Genomic DNA, 24,315 nt, shown 5'->3' with positions numbered 1-24,315 from the left:
AAATCCAACTTGAATGAGGCCATGAAGCATCAACATGGAACAAGTGCACTACAATGGCAGACTATAAAAAAATAATGAATAAGTAAGCTTATCCATTCAAAGTAAATAAATCATAAGAATAAATTCCTGTTAACATTTGTATGCCAACTTAGGTAGGCAAATCCTAATAAAACAAAATTTCAGGGTTTCTTATAAGTCTATTAAATAAAAAAAAAAAAAATAGTAATTATAATTACAGCCAAAGAGAAATACTAAATTGAAAGTATAATAAATAATGTGTTTTTATGATAATGGTGTCACAATATGACATCCAAGATTGTGTTACAAGCGAAAATAGAAAAAAAAATTATTAAATTTCAATTCATTAATTTAATAATTTTGAGAAACATGCATTTCCACTTAGAGGTAGCATAACAATTACTTAGGGCATATATTCATACAACAATAGTACTGAAGCATTTTGTGCTGAGCAAGTATGAAGTCATCAAACCAGCTTGAAAAACAGAAAGTCACATATTTTATCCTGCAAATATTCAGAAGCAATTCAATAAATTTAGATGGGTTTGGTTAAATATGCACCTATTCTGTAGTTTCCATCTAAAAATCTATAATTCACTGATAAGGATTATATAATGCTCAAAAGTTTGGATTAAATTGTTGACTTTCAGTCAAAACAGGTTCCAAAATAATGAAACTTTTAAACATACATTATGTACTAGCCAGATATGCCACAATTTGTAATATAAATAAGTACCTGGCAATTCATTTTCAGATTGTATGCAACAAAATAAACAAAAAAAAAGCTCTTGTGTACTTCTGTACGTATGTAATAAGTTACACTTCTTTGGCGAGAATAAAAAAAAAGAATTTTTTACGCATTCAAATAAATTTGAATTGAGTCAAACGATAGATAGATGACATTAAATACCATGAATAAGTTTGAATAAATAACAAATTAAATTAAAAGTAATATTTATTTTATACAATTTAAAAAGTATTGAAGTGTTCATTGTCATATAAAACAAAGTTCATTGAATGCATTTACATTAGTTAAGTTCCATTAATTCTTTAGATGTTAATTGAATAAGCATGAGGGTTATCAGTGGCTTGTGATATGAAAAATTTGATACAAATAGTTTTATTCTACAATAGTGTATTTATCAAAAATTTTGTTTTTAGGTAAATTTAAAATTATTTATGCAAAATCAAGAATTTATCTGATATTTGCCATTTTCTGTGTCATTAAAAAATATAATTCTACTCATAAAAAATAATACTTATATAAATATAATTTCAAATCTTGATACACAATTTTCACAAAAAAAAAATTAACACTACAATATAAATAAAGTTTTATGAATATGAACAACATTCACAGTTTAAAATATCCATCTTCAGAAATCTGTGTATATGTTTACAACACGTGCTAATCACTTAATTGCACTGAACGACTGACTGAATTAGACACTACACATATGTGCGTGCAAACTGATCCACTTGGGCATACGCAAATCTTCATGGTGTGTTACATTGGCGCGCTCAACTTCCGTAACTTGCTGAAAATACACTCTGATCAGTTTCTCCTATGCACCAAAAAAGTATAACTTCAAAATTTCTATGAAATAAATGCCAATTTCTTTTATTTTTCTTCTATTCGTTATTTTCTTTTTAAAAGAAATTTACATCTTAAGATTACATTTCATAATAATATTTGGTACACTTGTTCAAACAAACTTTCTCTAATAAATGTTTAGGATTAAACATGTTTAGTAATTTAAAAATGGTGGCCCCATAAATTTTAAAATCTTTTATAACTCAAAATATTAAGTTTTTCATTGTAAACAAATAGACTCCTCATTTTTGAAAATTGTCAAAAGCCATCATAGTTATTGCAGAAAATTTATGATAATTTTTCAGCAGAATTAAATTTCCACAACAATAAAATTAATTTGAATAAGCTTGAATTTTACATTTGAAAATTAGTAATGACTGATGTAAATAACTTGTGAAACATTATTTACACTGCAAAATGGATAGCTAACTACTAATTAGTAATACCATTACTAATAATGTAGTAGTACATTACTAATTAGTACTTGTTCCACCATTTTACAAGATCTGCTCTTAACAATGACTGAACGAAGATGCTTTGTCATTATATGAAAACAATAGGAGTTAATAAATTTTACACAATATAATAAGCAGCAGATTTATTAAAATATGAACAATATTAAACAGGTATAAATAACTGTAACAAATTTTACTTTCAAGCCCAGGATTAAACAACTGTCTCGCTTTTAAAAATCCCTACTGCAGCTCTGATATGTCAAAAAAGTACTCCAATTCTCTGCTGAAAATCTTCTACACCAAGCATTAGTGTACTGTAAACCTAATTTTTAAGTAATCCAAAGATATGAATTTACTGGGTTTATATCAGGTGATTTTGTGGCCAAACTACTGGTCCCCCACAATTGACTCACCTTTTAGGAAAGTAATAGTCCAAACATTGGCAGACATTGATACTGACGTATGGTGAGGCACCATCATGCATGAGGATGTTCTTTGGTACCAGAGTAACTTTATCCAAATAATTTGATCAGAAGTTTTCTAGGAAATAGTATAATTATCATTGTTCAATCATGAAGGAAACATGGGTGGTTGATGTTCTGCCTGTCTGGGTTCAGTGCGCTCTACTGCGAGCGACTGGCAAGTTAGACACTCGGCAGGAGGAGGTTGAAGGGTACGGATCATATAGTGTACGCATCAGATGGACGTCAGCTCAGCCCCTTTTACGGGTCACATCAAAATTGTCGTAATGCATACTTATAATTAGTTTTCTGTTTTCATTAGCTTTCAGTTTAATGCATATTAATAGTGTATTGTTTGTAATAAAATATAACTAGTTCACACATCCAGTGATGATTTACCACACTTTACAGTCCACTTAGACTTTAGAGTAATTACCTTGCATATCCAATGGGCCAATAGTGAATCATTGATGATACAAGCTCAAATGTTTATTAAAATTAATTGCTGAAACTGACTGCATTACCTCATGAGCATTTCAATGGTTTTTATGAAGAATGACAATTCCATTTTGGCTGAACATTGCAGATTAGCTGTCAGTTTTTATAGAATTACTTCGCAAAATGCTTTTTAGCAATGATTATTTTCATTAATCAATTGCACTTCTTGAACAAGATACAGATGGAACTGTTAGCTTTGAAGAATTCTCCCATCATCAACTTGTTAATCTAAAGCAACCCTTCTTGTATTGTCCTTTGACTCTCCTCGATATAGTTCAATATCCATTCTTCCAATTCCAGAATTATTTTGCTTCATTGCCTTCTTCAATCACGAGCTTCTTTAATCACAGATCTGGTTTCTTTTAACCTTTCATGCAGAATTACATTCTACATACAGACAATATATATCAGCTCGACTGCAATCTACCAGTCATACATATGATGATTGCCATTTCAATGAGAAAATAAACTTTCATTTTCAAAATGTAAATTATAAGTAAAGAAAACCTGTGAAAAGAAAAAATGTAAAGTAACAATGAAAATAAAAATAAAATAAATTAGTAGAATAGAAATAACTGATTATTGTTTCTCTCATTACAACACTGTTTTCAGTATGACTATTATGTTACTGCTCTAATTAAATTTAATTCTATTTATTAAATAATAAAAAGTTATTAAGTAATTGTATTATTTCAAATTATTTTCATTATTTCAGTTCAGTTAATTTTTAATAGTGATGATTAAATCTGGCTGAAAATGATAAAATCTGTCAAAAAAAATCATTTTTTTTCATAGAACATTTTTTGTTCATTTTAATATGTTGATTCTAAAAATGAACTGCCAGGTACATTTTTTGTCACATTTGTATTAAAATGTAACATTTTCCTGTGACTTATTTTGTGATTTTTTTTTTTCTTCAGTCATTTGACTGGTTTGATGCAGCTCTCCAAGATTCCCTATCTAGTGCTAGTCGTTTCATTTCAGTATACCCTCTACATCCTACATCCCTAACAATTTGTTTTACATATTCCAAACGTGGTCTGCCTCACATTTTTTCCCTTCTACCTGTCCTTCCAATATTAAAGCGACTATTCCAGGATGCCTTAGTATGTGGCCTATAAGTCTGTCTCTTCTTTTAACTATATTTTTCCAAATGCTTCTTTCTTCATCTATTTGCCGCAATACCTCTTCATTTGTCACTTTATCCACCCATCTGATTTTTAACATTCTGCTATAGCACCACATTTCAAAAGCTTCTAACCTTTTCTTCTCAGATACTCCGATTGTCCAAGTTTCACTTCCATATAAAGCGACACTCCACACATACACTTTCAAAAATCTTTTCCTGACATTTAAATTAATTTTTGATGTAAACAAATTATATTTCTTACTGAAGGCTCGTTTAGCTTGTGCTATTCGGCATTTTATATCGCTCCTGCTTCGTCCATCTTTAGTAATTCTACTTCCCAAATAACAAAATTCTTCTACCTCCATAATCTTTTCTCCTCCTATTTTCATATTCAGTGGTCCATCTTTGTTATTTCTACTACATTTCATTACTTTTGTTTTGTTCTTGTTTATTTTCATGCGATAGTTCTTGCGTAGGACTTCATCTATGCCGTTCATTGTTTCTTCTAAATCCTTTTTACTCTCAGCTAGAATTACTATATCATCAGCAAATCGTAGCATCTTTATCTTTTCACCTTGTACTGTTACTCCGAATCTAAATTGTTCTTTAACATCATTAACTACTAGTTCCATGTAAAGATTAAAAAGTAACGGAGACAGGGAATACCCTTGTCGGACTCCCTTTCTTATTACGGCTTCTTTCTTATGTTCTTCAATTGTTACTGTTGCTGTTTGGTTCCTGTACATGTTAGCAATTGTTCTTCTATCTCTGTATTTGAACCCTAATTTTTTTTAAATGCTGAACATTTTATTCCAGTCTACGTTATCGTATGCCTTTTCTAGGTCTATAAACGCCAAGTATGTTGGTTTGTTTTTCTTTAATCTTCCTTCTACTATTAATCTGAGGCCTGAAATTGCTTCCCTTGTCCCTATACTTTTCCTGAAACCAAATTGGTCTTCTCCTAACACTTCCTCCACTCTGCTCTCAATTCTTCTGTATAGAATTCTAGTTAAGATTTTTGATGCACGACTAGTTAAACTAATTGTTCTGTATTCTTCACATTTATCTGCCCCTGCTTTCTTTGGTATCATTACTATAACACTTTTTTTGAAGTCTGACGGAAATTCCCCTTTTTCATAGATATTACACACCAGTTTGTATAATCTATCAATCGCTTCCTCACCTGCACTGCGCAGTAATTCTACAGGTATTCCGTCTATTCCGGGAGCCTTTCTACCATTTAAATCTTTTAATGCTCTCTTAAATTCAGATCTCAGTATTGTTTCTCCCATTTCATCCTCCTCAACTTCCTCTTCTTCTATAACACCATTTTCTAATTCATTTCCTCTGTATAACTCTTCAACATATTCCACCCATCTATCGACTTTACCTTTCGTATTATATATTGGTGTACCATCTTTGTTTAACACATTATTAGATTTTAATTTATATACCCCAAAATTTTCCTTAACTTTCCTGTATGCTCCGTCTATTTTACCAATGTTCATTTCTCTTTCCACTTCTGAACACTTTTCTTTAATCCACTCTTCTTTTGCCAATTTGCACTTCCTGTTTATAGCATTTCTTAATTGCCGATAGTTCCTTTTACTTTCTTCATCACTAGCATTCTTATATTTTCTACGTTCATCCATCAGCTGCAATATATCATCTCAACCCCAAGGTTTTCTACCAGTTCTCTTTATTCCGCCTAAGTTTGCTTCTGCTGATTTAAGAATTTCCTTTTTAACATTCTTCCATTCTTTTTCTACAATTTCTACCTTATCTTTTTTACTCAGACCTCTTGCGATGTCCTCAAAAATCTTCTTTACCTCCTCTTCCTCAAGCTTCTCTAAATTCCACCGATTCATCTGACACCTTTTCTTCAGGTTTTTAAACCCCAATCTACATTTCATTATCACCAAATTATGGTCGCTATCAATGTGTGCTCCAGGGTAAGTTTTGCAGTCAACAAGTTGATTTCTAAATCTTTGCTTAACCATGATATAATCTATCTGATACCTTGCAGTATCGCCTGGCTTTTTCCAAGTGTATATTCTTCTATTATGATTTTTAAATTGGGTGTTGGCAATTACTAAATTATACTTCATGCAAAACTCTATAAGTAGGTCCCCTCTTTCATTCCTTTTGCCCAGCCCGTATTCACCCACTATATTTCCTTCCTTGCCTTTTCCAATGCTTGCATTCCAATCTCCAACTATTATTAAATTTTCATCTCCTCTTATGTGTTTAATTGCTTCATCAATCTCTTTGTATACATACACACTCTACCTCATCATCATCATGGGCGCTTGTAGGCATATAGATGTTAACAATCGTTGTCGGTTTAGGTTTTGATTTTATCCTTATTTCAATGACTCTATCGCTATGCGTCTTGAAATACTCCACTCTTCTCCCTATCTTCTTGTTCATCACAAAACCTACTCCTGCCTGCCCATTATTTGATACTGAGTTAATTACTCTAAATTCCCTTGTCCCTGTCCAAAAGTCGCCTTCCTCTTCCCACCGAACCTCACTAATTCCTACTATATCCACCTTTACCCTATCCATTTCCCTTTTTAAATTTTCTACCCTACCAACCTTTTTTAAGCTTCTAACATTCCACGCTCCGACTCGTAGAATGCTATTTTTTACTTTTCTGGTGACCCCCTCCTTAGTAGTCCCCACCCGGAGATCCGAACGTGGGGCTATTTTACCTCCGGAATATTTTACCAAGGAAGGCGCCTCCATTATTATTATTATTATGTGAAAATGCAGAGACCCACATTTTCTTGGAAAAAAAAACAGCTGTAGTTTTCATTGCTTTCAGCTGCGCAGTACTCAGAGGACTGAGTGATGTTGATATGATATGTTTAAGTCATTGTGACTCACGCCCCTAACAACTACTGAAAGAGCTGCTGCCCTCTTTCAGGAATGATTCCTTAGTCTGGCTCTCAACAGATACCTCTCCGATATGGTTGCACCTTCGGTCCAGCTACTCTGTATCCCTGAGCACTCAAGCCCCCTCACCAACGGCAAGGTCTCATGATTCATAGAGGAGTTTTTTTTGTGATTAAAATCACAAAAAAAAACAACAAAAAACCGATGAATATTTGGTCAGTTAAAAGAAACTGAATTAAATAAAAGGTGCATTGCATTTTTCCTTGAACAATATGTGTATTTACAACATATTAATATCATACTTTATTTTAAATAAGAACAAAAATGTATGATAGTAATTCAAACTAATTACATCAACTACACCAAAGCATTCATTACTACTTTTGTAATTTATGGGAAACAGTTTATCAGACAAAGAAAAATTTATATATCACTATAGATATTTAACATTTATAAAAATTGATTTACATCTCTATAAGAAGATTTAATTTAAAAGAAAGTATCTTAAGTGTAAAAAAACCATTTATCAAACTTTCCAGAAGAGAATAAATATGTTTGAGTGCTTTGAAGCATAACTGTCAAAATAACAAAAGATAATATCTGAATCCTCATGTATTTAAAAAAAATAGTAACAAGGTACTTTTTACACTTGCATGTTACTAGTATTACATCAATCAGGCTGAGAGGGCTTATGCAAATTGAACTGACTTTTACAAGACAATGGAATATGATATGAATTGAATATATATGAGGCACGGTTCAAAAGTACGGCCAATTAGTTATAAATAGTGATTGACAACACTGAACGGTTCGTGCATGCGCAACAGCTTTAAATGGTCTGTTGGGCATGTAACTAGCACATTGCCATCATTGTTCATTGTTGTCTGCCTTTGCGAGACAGTATGTTAAAATGAGTGTAGTAAAAACAACAAATCCTGTCAGTTGTGAAGTTCAATCAGTGATTAGATTTTTAAACAGAAGAGAACATAATGCTGTTGAAATTCACCGTCAATTGTGTGAAACATATGGACCTTCTGCAATGATGAACAGAGAAATGGCAGGCCTAGTGTTCGAACTGGCAATCTCACTGAACGAGTGAAAAGAAATTGTTGCTTTGCAATTAGCAATCTTATTCAAAATTTACAGAAGTTTCAAAGACAATTAATTTTTTTTTTATCCTATGTTGAGAATCATGACTGACACTCAAGGGCAGACTTTTTCAACCTTGGTGTTACCTGGATGATATGAAAGGGAGGTTGTGAAATTAACCAGCAACTTTGCACGTAAACAATAATGAAATCACTTTATGAGAAAAAAAACATTTATTATAAACACTTAAGTACACAAGTCAAGAAAATAAATTGATGAGATGGTTGCTTTTGTTTTGCATTTAACAGTTTCTCCATATATGGATCTATGTTAAAAACACACAAATGCAAATTGTTTTCAAGTGATAAAAGATGATTCCTAGATAGCTTTTGGTGCAACCACAGACAAAAAACCCTTTTCACAAATGTGATATGGCAGAAGGAATTCATATTTTCAATGCTTCTTGACAAAATTTCCTTAATCACTTTGACCAAAACATATTTAAATCTTCAGATGTGAACTGCAATTGTAACATTTTATCGGCAGACATTTTGATGAGCTGGTCGTGAAACTCACTGCTTGAATTCAAGATTTAAAATTCTAATGAGTTCAATGTAATACATCAAATAAGACCGTATTTCTATGGTGCACTTTCACCATAACTTTCATTTATGAAGATTTATGCACAAACAAATCTAACAATGTAAACCTTTTTCACAAATAATTCTAATGTTTAAAAATTAGTTCGTGAAATCCTTATGTATGGAAGCTCATAAGAGCAAACGATTTTAATAAATTAAAATACAAAATTTATTCAATATACAATACAGGATTTTGTAGTATCTCATTTTGGTTGCCTTTTCCTGTTCATTTTTTAAAAATTATTATAATTTTATTTTTATTTTGATTTTATTTCAATATTTTAACCTTCGATGATGAAGAATAAATCTTATTTTCTTGAACAAAATTAGGTTCAAATACTTATTTGTTTTTATTTAAAAGTTTAAATACTTCCTACTCCTCAATCCAATTTTAAAAATTCAAGATAGTTAACTTTTTGTCATGAGGTAGTGTATTTGCTGATCACAGGGTTTCCTGTTTCCAATTTTGTGATCTCTTAAAGAGTTTTCAAAAAAGAAAGAAAAGAATTGATTCATTTAATCACTACATTTCCATGTCATAAATATTTCTCTCTCTCTCTCTCTCTCTCTATATATATATATATATATAAAAGGGCTATTAATATAATTAAAATTTTCAAATCTAAAGATTTTAATAAATATCTGACTGATAATCATCATTCAAATTAATTGGTTTTTAGAATTTTCTGTAGATTGATTTAGTCTTCATTTTTTCTACATTCAACTTACCCTTTTCATATAAAATAATAAGGAAAAGAAAATTATTTTAATGAGATAAAAATATTATTAATTAAATACTTTAATATTGCATAAATATTTAGGTCATTATCAGATGCATTACCCAAATGGTTCTATTCTAAATCATCTATACATCTTAAATTTTATACTTTACAATTATTATTATTGAAATAAAGCATTATCTTGGATCACCTTCAGCATATTGGTTAATTTAAGAAGGAATTTTTCTATTACCTCAGTAAATTTATTTTTCCCTTATTTCTAAGTTTGCAATGTAATTTTTTTCAAATATAATATCTATATATTCTCTATTTATATATTCCTTCAATAAGTTTCTTAGAGTTTTACCAAAACCGCTATGCCTCAGTTGTGACGTACGAAGGAAGGTATGTCAATCAAACCTCACCATAATTCACAAATTATACTCTAGCTTTCACATAAGTAAGAAAACTACCACTTATTGTGAAAAATAAATTTATGGAACTTCTACAAAAATTCCCTATAAAATTTTAAATCTATAGATGACTCAGAATAGGACCTTATGGCTAATGCCTCTGGTAATGACCTAAACATTGATATGATATTAAAATATTTAATTAATATTTTTATCAGATTAAAACAATTTTTTTTTCCAATAACAAATAAAACAAATAATTGCCGCTCCTGACTTCAGGTGTACTATACAAAAATTGTTGGATGGTGATCACATATTTTTGGCAGCTTTATATTGATATTTATGTAGAAAATGGCACCAATGTAAAAATCTTTTTCTACCTTCTAATAACTGAAAATAATTAATTCAGATGTTTTATAAAACGTTTTGATGTTAAATAAATTATTTTATTATAATAAAAAAAAAATGATTTACCTTATTCCTATTTTTGGCAGCATCTTTTCGCCACGACTTTAAATTTCTTTCCCAATTTTAAACACAAAAACTAATTTTACCCTGTATTTTTTTAACACTTAGAATAAGTGAATGTGTGAATAAAATACAGATAAATAGGCTGTTACAAAGACAATACAAAAGATGCATATAAGTTAGATGTGTGCCTAATCAGCTGTAACAGCAAACATTTCAAACATCTTTAGGCAAACTGAAACAGTGTCACTATTGATGCTTTACTTATGTCTTATGTCAAAAAGAAATTATTTTCTAAATTACATGAGAACATTTTCATTCAAAAATTTTAAGTCAAATTCAAAATGGCAGTGACCAGTTGATATACACAAAGATGGCTGCCCCTGGGTGTAACATGTTTGTGTCACATCCAATTTTGTCCAACATTAAGGAAATTTATTTTCACATGGTTGTAAAACAATTAATGCCAGTGTATTAACATAGACTAAATGAGACACAATAATAATACATTAAAATCATATATCACTGAGTGGAAGATGACCCCAAATCCAAGATGATTCCTCTTTTTTTAACAAGGGATTACAGAAAAATGTGTACACCACATATCAAGTATATTTTCAAAACTTACAAATAGTTACCTTATTACAGGATACAATAAAAGTAAAAGTTCTACTACTGGTATGCATAACATAACATCAGATACAGACCTCCCTTACTCAGATGATCCCACTAAATCATCCTCGCTATGATGGTTCACAGAATATGCAGTGTCACTGTCAACGTGATCTTGCTTTTCTTTCTGTAGCAGGTTGTTTTCACTCCCATCTAATGCATTTGTTACAGAGCACTTCTTAAAGCCGTTCACAACTGATGCTCTGAATATGCGTGTCCAACCAGCCTGGATCCATCTTGCAATTAGAGATAATGAAGGCTTCTTCAACTTCCCAGTAGGGATCAGGGTTTGATCACCTTAAAGCAACAAATTGTTGTACAACTGCTTCAAATGGTCTTTAAATAGCTTATTCACCACCACACCTGACACTTGCAGTTGTAGTCATCTCTCTTGGAATGACAAAATCAATGTTTAATTTCAGGATAAGTTCCTTTGTTTTGGTGTCAGATGCCTCTTAAAAGCATCAAGGATCAACATCCAATGTTTCTTTAGAAGAGCACCAGAACTCCTGCTCTGAATGTGCTGAGCCAATCTATAATCAGCTCGTAAGTCATCCACCCTTTTCTGTCACAACAAAATATGAACCAGGAAGCAGCTTTTCCTTTGGTATGATTTTACGACTGAGGATGATGTGAGTCATATCTTTGTTCATTTATTCATCTGGTCGCATCTTTGTTCATTGGCAAGCACACATATCACAGCAATTCATGGTTTCTTGTTGCCTGCAAGGCAAACCAATACACTTTTGACGCCTTTCTCTTCAAATGTTGTACTGGATGGCATGGAAAAGTAAACAGGAGTCTCTTCAACACTCCTAATTTGCCCTAAGAGGTAACCATGTTCTTTTCCCAGTATTGTAACATGTTGCTGATACTGTACCAACTTCTCACACAATGCTGGAAGAGGCTGGGCAAGAGATTTTTATGTTGCAGCACAAGTCCATTGCACTGCATTATCCCTATACATGACTGAACATTTTTTAATGTCCTTTGTTCTTTCACCACCTAACATTAGCTTCTGCGACTATACTTCCTCAATGCCAAACAATTGTTTGTGGCTTTTACATGCTAAACAACCATGAATTTGAAATTTGCATCATAGTAATGCCTGCACCCTGTTGTAAAGTATGATGCTGAATCACTTGTTCAACACTACAATCAATTACATATGGTATTACCGTAAAATCCGTAAAGTCAAGAAGATAACATATATGTACAACCTTTGTATAGAACAATATATCATACTTCACTACGAAGTTTAGAAGCAGAATCTAAATGTTTCACAATTGATAAAATGTTTGCCAAACATTCACTACATGCTACTGCTCAAAGTGCATACAAATGTTCAAGGCCAAAGTGGTAAACGTGGCACAGGGTACAGTTAGAGATTAATGGAAGTTTGCATAGAAAAGAAAAACTCGCACATCATATGCCACGAAAGCAAGACGACCCCGTAATTCTGGGCACGAAACTGCAGCAAAAAAGTGCGTCTTGGATTCAGAAACACACAGTATATATAAATACAAGTAATCCACAACTGCAGTTTAAATCTAAGTATAATCATAGAAATCGACTGAGATTTATCAACTGATATTGCTTGTGACAAACCCGTAACACAATGCCACTGAGAATTGGTAATCCTAATAATTAAAATGGGAGTAGTTTTCACTGATTATGTTACAATTACTTCTTTTCTTTTTTTTTAATTAATGTATTCATAATTCATACATCAGATTTTAAATTAATATTTATTGTTCATAATCATTTAGTACAGAGATTAGCCTTTACACTCATTCCTTTTCAGTTAATTTGTAATTCCTTTTTCAACCTGAAAAAATTTTTAAATGTAAAAAAATAAATCATTAAATAAATAAAGCAGTTATCAGAGTTAACTGTTAAAAAAATATACATACAGGAGAACCTAAATTAGGTATATAAGAATAATCTTTTTTACTTGGTTGCTGTGAATGGTGAGTGAAGGAACTTAAGGTAAGGTGTTGCGATACAACCGAGAAGTTGGTTTGCATTAATCAATAGCAAACAAGCATCGATACTAACAGTAGTGTAAAGAAAAAAAAGAAAAAGACAACAATAAAAAAAAAAAATACATGCAAGATATATGAGTTCTTGTTTGAGTTATTAAAATTACTTTTAAGAAATAAACTGTTGGTCATCAATGTGTATATTTATTTAAAGCAATATGCAACAAATTATGGGCCGAGACATATAACTGAAAACACAGGTACGGAGGTCGTGAAAATTTTGTTTAGTTGTGACCACCTGGATAAATATATTTAACAGCAATTTATGAAGTTAAAGAAAAATAACTGGAACATCTGGAAATTCCAGATGAGAGTAGTATTGATAGCTAAAGATCTGTTTGACATTACCGATGAATATACAAAAACCAGATCCTTTGAAAGCTGCGGAATTGAAAAAGAATGAAATTTATAATGCATGTGGACAAGAAGTGTTAGTAAAATGCATAGAATCCAGCAGGCCTTTGTCACATATTTTATTGTGCAAGACTGCAAATAAAATGTGGACCAAAGTGAAAACAATATATGAGCATCAATCAAATATGACAGAATAATATAACTATAATGCAATATCACAAAAATTAATTCTAAAAATCATTTGATTTTCTGGATGACAGTTACCTGATAGTGTTTTGCAACAAATACATGCTGGGTTTGTGAATACAAACAAGCCTAGTACTCACAATTTGTAACTGCAAATGGAAAATTTTTTTTGCTAATATTTTGTATTATTTGTAATCCTGAGATAACAAAATACTAATTTAAACAGCTTTACATACCTCAAATGATTTTCTCTTTAGAGATGAACAGTTCAAAACTTCTATAGTTAAAACAATTCCAATATTAATTTAATTATCAAGAACTTTTTGCCATGTATTCCCCTTCATCCATCACAGATAATAAATAGTTTTCAATTACTGCTAGAACTAGAACAGAAGAATAACGATTTTAAAAGGAACATATGAAAAGAAAACGCAAATCACTTATTTATACAATAAAGATTTGTTATACTTTACAGGCTGGTATCACTACATCAGCGATTCTCAACCTTTTAACTCCACAACCTCCAAAAAGTGAAAAATATATCATGAATATTTTGTGAACCCCCAACCCCAACTCAATGAAACCTAGTTAAAGCTATTTAGCTGCGTTGATAGCAACAAGTATGAACATGCATGTATGACTTGTACAAACATGAGCAATTTACAGGTTCCTAATTGTGTATGTGCCCCTTGTAATTTGGTTTGCTAGTATAATATTTGCTGTGAGAGTGTCCAGTTCAAACATACATATGATATGTTCAAACACGTCATGTTCTCAGCAGTATAAAAGAGACTGCAAAACATCAGTTTAATTTTGAATGTGAAGTGTGCATCTGATGACTTTAAGCTTTTAAAAGTGTAGTTTCATTGAAAATAATAATAATTATTGAGGTTTCAGTTTATTAAAGTGTGGTATAACAGTTTTTTTTAAATTAGATTCTTAAGCAAAATGATTTATAAAAAATGAACTGAGCCATATACATTCAGTGAACGATTGGTAAAAAGACAAGATTGTACAATGACAGTTATTTAAATTATGGTTTTACCTCATTCAACACTTGGAAACCAAACAACCAGATCATACAAGCACACCATTGGAATTTTCTGAAAGAAAATTATGTAATGATAAATGCAATTGAAGTATCATATCTCATAGCATTAAGAGTAGCTAAGATATCCAAATCCCAAACAATCACAGATAAACTAGTATTGCCTGTTGCACTTGATATGGTCTGTTTTAATACAGGTGGAAGAAGCAAAAAAAACTGAAAAAATTCCACTTTCTAACGACACAGGATCAAGGGAAATCGATGACATGGCTGCCAATGTTCGAGAACAAATAATTAAGCAAGTGAATTTTTTAGTATTCAGTGTGATGATAAACAGATGTGACAAACATTTCTCAGTTCTTATGTTTTGCGAGATAAGAATGCGATAGGGACAGATGAATGAAAGAAAATATGTTGTTTTTTAACCTGGTTAAAACCAGGTCATCATGAATATTTTGTGAACCCCCAACCCCAACCCAATGAAACCTAGTTAAAGCTATTTAGCTGCGTTGATAGCAACGAGTATGAACATTCATGTATGACTTGTACAAACATGAGCAAGCACGTACAAACATTGGCAAACATGGTTTAACCTGGTCATGCAGTAGGACAATGTCTTTTTGACGAAAATTTTTCTTTATGAAGCTACTTAAACCTACAACATAGATTGGACAAAAGGTATTGCAGTATGTAGTGATGGTGTAATGTTGATAACAGGAAAGAACAGAGGATTTCTGAAAAAATTAAAGATCATCTTATATCAAGGGAGGAATGTATGTATTGCTTCTTTATCAGACATGCTCTTGTCACATAAAAGATGCCGGAAAATCTCAAACAAATTCTTTGTACAGCTATAAAAATGGTTAATTTTATTAATTAAACCCATTACAGAATAGGTTGTTTGCTAAACTATGCAATGAAATTGACAAAAAGAAAAAAATCTCTTCTTTTTCATCAGAAGTTAGATTGTTATAGAGGGGGAAAGTGTTATACCAATTATTGGAATTGCGGGATGAATTAATAGTATTTTCCCAGGATAAACAAACACCATTCTCAATGGATTTACCGAATAATGAGTATATGTTGTTGTTGGATTAATTATATCTTATTCAGTTATAGACTTTAAATAAACAAACTGCGGTTACGAGTTTTCAGGCAGCTGATTCACAAGCATCTCCTTTAAATCCTGATGCATATTAAGGAAAATACATAACATTAACAATCAGTAACTACATGCTATTATACTTTAAACTTATATATAAATAATAAAAATAAAGACATTTTATTTGAGTTTTTTAGAATTATGAAATTGTCAATTGTCCACAGAGAATAAAATTTCACTAATATCTTAAGACTAAATATCTATGATAATAAGCAAATAATAAATTCAATTCAGTTTTCGTCATCTGATTACGGGAAACCCATAGTGCTGTCAGTATTAAGAGATACAACAGAAAGCTCAATTTTGTTTTTTATTATATTATCCAATTCCCAATAATTTGGTTCAATAGTAACCATTCATGTTTTATACAGTTTTTCCATTCCTGCTGGCCTGTTTTATCGATGGCTTAAAAGCATAAATTTAAGTTTAACATCAGATATTTTAAAAGCAGTATTTTCTAACGCTGCGTAACTATTGATTTGTCTACAAATTAACTCATTTGGATTGAGTACACAGTGATAGGGAGGTTATCGAAGCACTGTTTTGCCACTGAATCTAGTTAACTCATAAACTTAATACACATTAAAATTACTTTTAATATGTAAAACCCTTTATAATAATTGTACAAGACGTTATCTCTAAGTAAAAAAAATCCATTGTAAAAAAAAACCATTGTAAAAAAATCAATTCTGAAAACTTTATAAATATATTTTTATTTCTCTTAAACTATATACAGTATACTACTTCTCTATATAATCGCGGCATGAATTAAGACATTTATCGTAGTGATACACCAGCTTCAATACACCTTGTCATATTCTCTGCCACCATTCATTTAGCCACTGATTAACAGAATTTTTTAATTCATTGTTACCTGCGAATTGCTTACCACTCAAAAATTCTTTCAATTTCTCAAACAAATTGTAAACAGAAGGAGCTAAGTCTGAACTATATGGTGCATGATCGTAAATTTTTAATCCAAATGTTCTCAGTAAATCACATGTCAGACCTGCAAGATGTGGACATGCATTATTGTGCAGCAGAACGATGCCGTTGGTCAGCTGCCCATGTCACCAATTTGGAATGGCACACCGTAACTTACGTAGAGTTTCACAGTAGGCTTCTGCAATTATAGTCGTTCCAAGTGGCATGAAATCAATCAGCAGTATGCCAAACTGATCCCAAAAGAATGTTTGGGATCACTTTGCATCCAAATGACTGTGGCTTGATCTTTGTTGGTCTGGCTGATGATTGAGGATGATGCCTTCACTTGACTGCTGTTTTCTCTCTGGCGTGTAATACAAAACCCATGTTTCATCACCGGTAACAATTAAATTATAGAACTCATCACTTTTTTTTTTGATGCGCTTCTGTGTAGTGCATCAAAAATTACAAAGCAGATCCCATTCAGAATTTTTTGTGACATTCCATTAAGACGTGCGGCACCCAACCTGCACAAACCTTTCTGAAGCCTAAATGGTCATGAACAATGTGACCAATAACAGTTCTTGAAACACCATGAAAAAGAAGGGCCAGGTTGGAAATCGTTAAATGACGATCTTTTCTGACTTCATCATCTACGCATTTCAACAAGAACTCTGTGATTATCAAGGGCCTCCCCAAACGTTTTTCATCATGCACATTAATTCTGTTATTTCTATACCTTTCATACCATTTTCAGACATTTCCTTCAATCATTATCAGTGTACACAGGAACCAACTGCCTATGAATTTCAGCCGGCTTAATGTTTTGATAGTTTAGAAAACCATTTTACAACGATTTTCCTATTCTTTTTACAACGCAATAATTCACATGTTATCAAAGTTACAACAATATAGTATGTTACATTACTAGCATGGCCATGAATGACACAGGTTCACCAACCTTAAGGAGAGAAATTTCCCAGTGGTCTTTACTTTAGATATTCCTCGTACTTTAAATTCATCCTCTTCAAAAATCACTCCTTTTGAATTAAGCCACATTAGTTTGATACCATTTTTTTTCCAAGTCATGGCTGGAATTCTTCCCTTTTTACATGAATGATAAAGGGTGTTGTCCAAGACAATAACTGAATTATCTTTCAGAGGAGGTAACACATAGCTAAACCATTTCTCAATAAATAAAATTTGTGTACTTTTTTGCAAATCGTGTTATCAAAATTGTCAACTTTTTCTTCAACTAATCAGCGAGGTTTTGTTTTTTTGAAACCGTAATTCATTAGAAGATTCATACTCCCGAATCTCACTGTACACTGAAGCAGCACAGCTTCCACTTATATTAGCAGTATATTAATGACATCCAAAATCAATGCCGTTAGATTACTCTGTAATTTGCTTTTATAAGAAGCATTTAAATTGATGTGTTTTTCCATATAACTTAAGGGCTTTTTTCAGAGAGGATATCAGTAATTATGCACTATTATTAACTGAATCGGTATCAGAAATGGTGTCAAAATAATGGTATAACTGAAGTCACACAAACACAAATATAGGAATACACTACACTTACATTCCAATACATCTAAAAAAAAATTGCATTATATTAACTTTAAATAACATTAGAGCAAATAAATAACAGAAACACAAAAACTGAACATGAAAACAAAAAAAAATGATCATATGAAAAGATCAAGGGTTTTAACAAAACTGAAAGGCATAATATTATAAATTTATGAATGTTTGATTATAGGAGTACTATATGACTAATTAATTATATGGCAACTAATAGGAGTAATGATTATTGTTTTGTATAAAGATATGGCCGTGTTGTGAATTGGCACTGATGCAAGGGACGTATTGACATCATGTAGATAACTATAAAAAATGAATGAGGTAAACTTTGAAATGGCAGGTCTATTAACTAATCATCCAATATGTTAACATATTATCATGGTAACAACTTCACTTCATTTGGAAGAACTGAATCATCTTCATAATGAAGTTCTGCAAACGAGACCAGACCTCTGGGAATCACATAAGTGGCAGCTTAGGCACATTAGGATACTGCCATTTTTCCATGTCTAATTCAAGATTTCTTGATGTAACACTGCACTTCCAGGTTCACGATACTCATCAGTGATGCTCTTATGACTTTTGGTTGTTCCAGAGTTGAAGAAGCTGCTGAAAAGATCCTGATTTGAGAGGTAAAAAACATAGTAAATACCAGTACATCTTTGGTATACTATGACCTTTCTTTTTCCGTTTAGTCTCCAGAACCACCATAATTCAGAGGATGAATGAGGATGATATGTACGAATGTAAATGCAGTCTTGTACAGCCTCAGGTCGACCATTCCTGAGATGTGTGGTTAATTGAAATCCAACCACCAAAGAACACCGGTATCCACGATCTAGTATTCAAATCCGTGTAAAAATAACTGGCTTTAATAGGACTTGAAAGCTGGAACACTCGACTTCCAAATCAGCTGATTTGGGAAGACGCGTCCACCACTAGACCAACCCGGTGGGTTGGTATATTATGACCTCAAAGTATTTAATTAAAAATTCCAAAATTATTCAGAGTTTCAAACTGCATATATACATATATTTTTTTTCTTCAGTCATTTGACTGGTTTGATGCAGCTCTCCAAGATTCCCTAACTAGTGCTACTTGTTTCATTTCGGTACATCCTACATCCTACATCCCTAACAATTTGTTTTACATACTCCAAACGTTGCCTGCCTGCACAATTTTTTCCTTCTACCTGTCCCTCCAATATATACATATATATATATATATATAAATTATTAATAACTAAATTCATGTAAATATTATTCTCTATGCAGTTAATTAATTACATCTTTCTTGTGAAAAGTTTTTAAAAGCAGCTGAATAAATTTCCATTACGTTAGAAATACATATGATCCAAAACTAAAAATTTTTCAATATATTTGCATAGGTCTAATAATATTAATAATAATAAAAATAACAATCTACACAAAAAAAAAAAATTATCAAAAAATGGTAACAAAATTTCAAAATGTGAAATTAACAACAAACTTTTCATATGTACCTGTTGCTATATTATAATGTAAACTTTTCCCTACAAATTATTTTTTAAATGTTATTACATACGTAAATAAAATAATTCATTGAACTACTGATATAATTGAAATAAAATTTTGGTAAATAGTTGCTGCAATGTTCATAGCACATTGTTGAGGTCATTTGTAGTTTCCTGCATCTCCACAAAGCACATATACTGAGTATCAAGCAGATATATTCATAATTGTGTTGTTAACAGTCACTTGAGGCTTTCAAGTACTTGAATCATGAAAAAAGGCAAAAGAGAATTTTGTGGAGATCAAACATTACTCTTTGAAAGGCAAAACAGAACAGGAAATTAAAGCTGATTAAATATTACAATGAATCAGCTCCATAAATTAAGACAGTTTACAAACAATTTGGCTATTTTCAGAACATTCATATTAGCACAAATGATGCTGAATGTTTTGGATAACCTGTTGAGATTACAATAGGAAAGAATTTTTTTTAAATCTGCGTTTGATATTGGAGGATTTAAAGTACACAAATCGCTAAGATATTAGGAATCTCAAGCAATGAGTGCATCACATTTTACACAAATATTTACGTATGTGAAAACTATTTGTAACGAAAGTGCTGCATTCTGTCACAATTAACAACAGTATGAATGTGTAAACCATTTCTAAGATTTTTGAAGCTGTTTCAATGTAATTAACAGGAATTTTTCCACAGCTTCAAAACAGGTGATGAAAATTGGATACATTATTACTGATCAGAAACCAATAACAGTCAAACAAGGGATAGTAATAAAAAAAATTACTCCCTGGAAAAAGAAAATAGTTTTATCAGCAGAAAAATGATAAAATGATAAAAAAAATTACTCCCTGGAAAAAGAAAATAGTTTTATCAGCAGAAAAATGATAGCCAGTGTCTTTTGGGATGCTTACATGGATTCTTTGTATAGTACAACTTTTCATTTAAACAAGCTAGTCACTGTCCAAACAACACTGGATTATATAAGCACTAGTATACTTTAAACAAACGTACATTAAAAAGAAAATAAATAATTCCCAGATTAATATTGCAGTTTTAACCTAATTGTATAATTATATTTACTTTACCATTACAAAATAAATAAACACAAAATAGTTACCTAGTCTGTTATTTTTTTTAACCGCCAATCCATATGCTGAATCTCCAGCATTATTTTTCATCATCAGATCAGCACCATTTAGTAACAATTCATGAACACAGTGATGGTGATTATTAAACGAAGCATATATCAATGCAGTATTTCCTTTCTAAAATTAAAAAACATAAGATTCTTAATAAACTGAGACTAGTTATATCAAGGACAAGATGGTCATTAAAAATACATTTAATGATAAGTTTAATCTTTATTATAATTATACCAATAAATATTAAGAAATGTGTTTAATAGGGCTATACAAAAGTAAAAGACACAATTTTTCAAGATAACCTTTTTTATTTCTCAACCAAGTATAGGAGATATAATCTCCTATCACGACTTTACTCTTAATTTAATCACATTCAAGTGTTTTGTTTCCATCCTTACAGAATGATCTATTCAAGCTTTCAAATTAAATGGAATTCTGTATCAAACAAATATAAACAAAATATATTATTAGATTTTCACAAAATTCATTTAAAAAAAATCACAACAGTTGTTTCGATATACAGCATTTTCCTCAGCTGTTACTAAAGCTAAGCTTCTTTAGTATTCTGTTCGTAACAACTGAGAAAAATATCTTAAAAGAACAGATTTACTAAAACTAACCTTTAGAAAAATGAGCAAGTGCATTATGTTGGAGAAAACAACCACATTATTTCTACCAAATGTGGTTGTTTTTTCTTTATTTTCTCTTTTATATAACCTATCAAATATGCATAATATTGTCTGGTTATCATTTTAGCTTTCTCCAGAAAGTAGATGAAGATTGCATCCCAAAAGACAGTAACCTTTCCTGCTGATAGAATAGTTTTCACCTTCCTTCAAGTGATTTTCCTGACTGCAACCCACCATAATGGCAATTCTCGGTTTCAGGTCAGTGGTAATGTATCTGAGTTTCATCAACTTTTATGAAACAGCACAAAAATTCCTCTGTATTGGGGTAGGAAATATTTATTCGTTCATAGTCTTGATTGACTGGGCAAACATAAAAAGTATTTGTGTAAAATATGACACATCCACTCATTTGAGATACCGGTTATCTTAGTGACTAACATACTTTCAATCTTCTATCCTCTAACACCATACACAGATTTTTTTTAAATATTCTCAGCAATTAAAATTTTAAAAAATTGTTTGGAACATTCGCCATCATTTGTGCTCATATGACTGTTCTGAAAATAACCAAACTACTAGTAAATTGATCTAATCGAAGGAGCTGACTTGCTATAATATTTGTCCAGCTAGGCTTTAGTTTGCTGCGCAGTTTTGTCTTTAAAAGTAATGCTCATCAATACATGAAATTCTCTTTCATCCATTTTTCACAAATCACAAATACTGATGGACTAAAACGAACATCAACAACAGTCTGATAAAACAGAGTGTATGCTCATAGTGGAACTGCAGGAAAGTAAGAATATCAACAATGTATTACAAGTGCTACCCATGATTTTTCACAGATTTGTAACAAAATTAATAATTAGAATTAATTAAATTCAATATCTTTAAAATTCTTTCTAATTAAAATAATTGAATTGTAAACAGTGCATATTGCACATGACTTATTTACTAATAAGTAAATTATTTAATATAAGAACTACAAATAAATTTTTTTTAAATATACTTCTTACATAAATTAATATATAGCGTACATAATGCATCTGCATTTAAAAGTTAAATTACTTTTAAACTGGCAAAAATAAAAATGTTATAATTCTTACTGGCATAAAAAAAATAACTTTTATACAACATCAGGGAAAAAAGGTTGAATCCATTGTATATTCTGAACATTAATTTAAATTGAATAGTAGAAATTACTCACTGATCAATGGTTGGTGACATGAGTTTGCTTGTACAATTTAAAAAGATTCAACCAACTGTATTCCAACAATAACTGCTTACATTTACTTACTTGAGTATTTCCTTTATTTAAATAAATTTTCCACCAATTAGCACAAATAATTTTAGAAATTAATTTATGCATTCTCTTTTGATTCATACATATATTGAGTGACTTATTTGAACAAAAAAAAAACTGTGTTAAGCTTGGCAAACATTTTACCAAAATACAGAAAATGATTCAAGAAGCTAGTGGGGAGGACTCTGAGCTGCATTTAATGCTATTAGTGATTCAGGCAGTCAAAAATTTTCAAGACTCAACCACAGACTTTTTCCAAATAACCATTGACATCAAAGGACACATCCCATATTGCCTAAGTAAAAAATCTTGTTGGTAAAATTGACATTTAACAATATACAAGATAACAAAGATTTTTGTGGGTTCTTGTAATGAAATCTTAACTAAAAATAAGGAATGCGTTGTATCATTGTAAAGTTTATTGCAAAACTCTTGATGCAAGAGCAGATAAACAATCATATAATGATCTTTAAAGAAGTTTTGACTATGTGATTCAAACAGAATTTTTTACAATAAATTAAAATATATAAATAGCTTTTCTCCAACATCCACAGCTTTTTATTTTATATATAGGTAAACACTGTAAGAAATATAAGAATTTATATGCATGCAGGGAACTATTCAACTTAGTTAAAATGTGTTTTTTCCTTTTATGTTTGGCATCTGAAATATTGCTCTTTAGTAGTGTCCAATAACAATTTGTGATTCTTGCACTCTACTGTTGCTGGTACTGTTTTCCATGACAGATTTGCTGATGGAAACATTCCCTGTGATTTTCACTGTCAGCACTAAGATTGGCTAGCAAGAAATACAATCTGAATTCAAGAAATACGTAATTAGGGACGATATACTCTATATGTTTGTATAAGTAATACAATTCACATAAAATGTCTGTAGTTGGGGGTTTATGATTTCCTAAAAAGTTAAACACAAAACTTTTAAAATGACCTACCTCCACAATGATTTTTCGACTTAGCCTAACAGTTCTTCAAATTGTCCATCTCTAATCAGTTCTTTTTTTGCTGATCCACAAACATTCCTTCCTTGATTTTAAGTGTCATTAACACACAAAGTTTTTTCTAAAGAAACCCAGCACCATTTTTATCCATCATCAAACAGTTTTTGAAAAGCCCTAACTTTATGTGGAGTGGAGGTAGAAGAATAATTTCTGAGTTATCTAGTGGAAGTTATACAACATTTTTTTGTTCAGGCTTAAGCACTTCAAGCTTTGACCAATGTTTTCTAATATGATTTTTTTTTGTCCCTGCTGTCCCTTTCACACAGAAATCAACAAAATTAAGTGTAGCTGAATTGCAAATCAATTAATAATGTAATAACTTTAAAATTGCAACATACCATCCAAAATTTAAGTGAAAT

At 31.1% G+C, this 24,315-nt stretch overlaps 1 protein-coding gene across 5 annotated transcripts in view; it reads right to left on the bottom strand.

Annotated features, from left to right (window-relative positions):
- Positions 1–993: 993 nt before the first annotated feature.
- LOC142321563 (uncharacterized) overlaps positions 994–24,315 on the bottom strand; it is a 63,445-nt gene continuing 40,123 nt past the window's right edge. The window contains exons 4-7 of one of the 5 annotated variants that reach the window (XM_075359745.1): positions 20,985–21,132; positions 13,874–14,020; positions 11,091–12,883; positions 2,196–3,533 (exon numbers count right to left, since the gene is read on the bottom strand). In XM_075359745.1, the coding sequence (XP_075215860.1) occupies positions 13,950–14,020; positions 20,985–21,132 (219 nt within the window). In that variant the 3' untranslated portion in view covers positions 2,196–3,533; positions 11,091–12,883; positions 13,874–13,949. Of the gene's footprint in view, positions 1,584–2,195; positions 3,534–10,508; positions 10,529–11,090; positions 12,884–13,873; positions 14,021–20,984; positions 21,133–24,315 lie in introns of those variants that run through there. The other 4 variants (XM_075359746.1, XM_075359748.1, XM_075359747.1 and 1 more) reach the window with 4 other exon arrangements.

The sequence above is a fragment of the Lycorma delicatula genome, chromosome 3 (genome assembly GCF_047948215.1).
Source record: "Lycorma delicatula isolate Av1 chromosome 3, ASM4794821v1, whole genome shotgun sequence".
Classification (NCBI taxonomy): Eukaryota; Metazoa; Arthropoda; class Insecta; order Hemiptera; family Fulgoridae; genus Lycorma; species Lycorma delicatula.
This window is presented reverse-complemented; position numbering and strand designations above follow the sequence as displayed.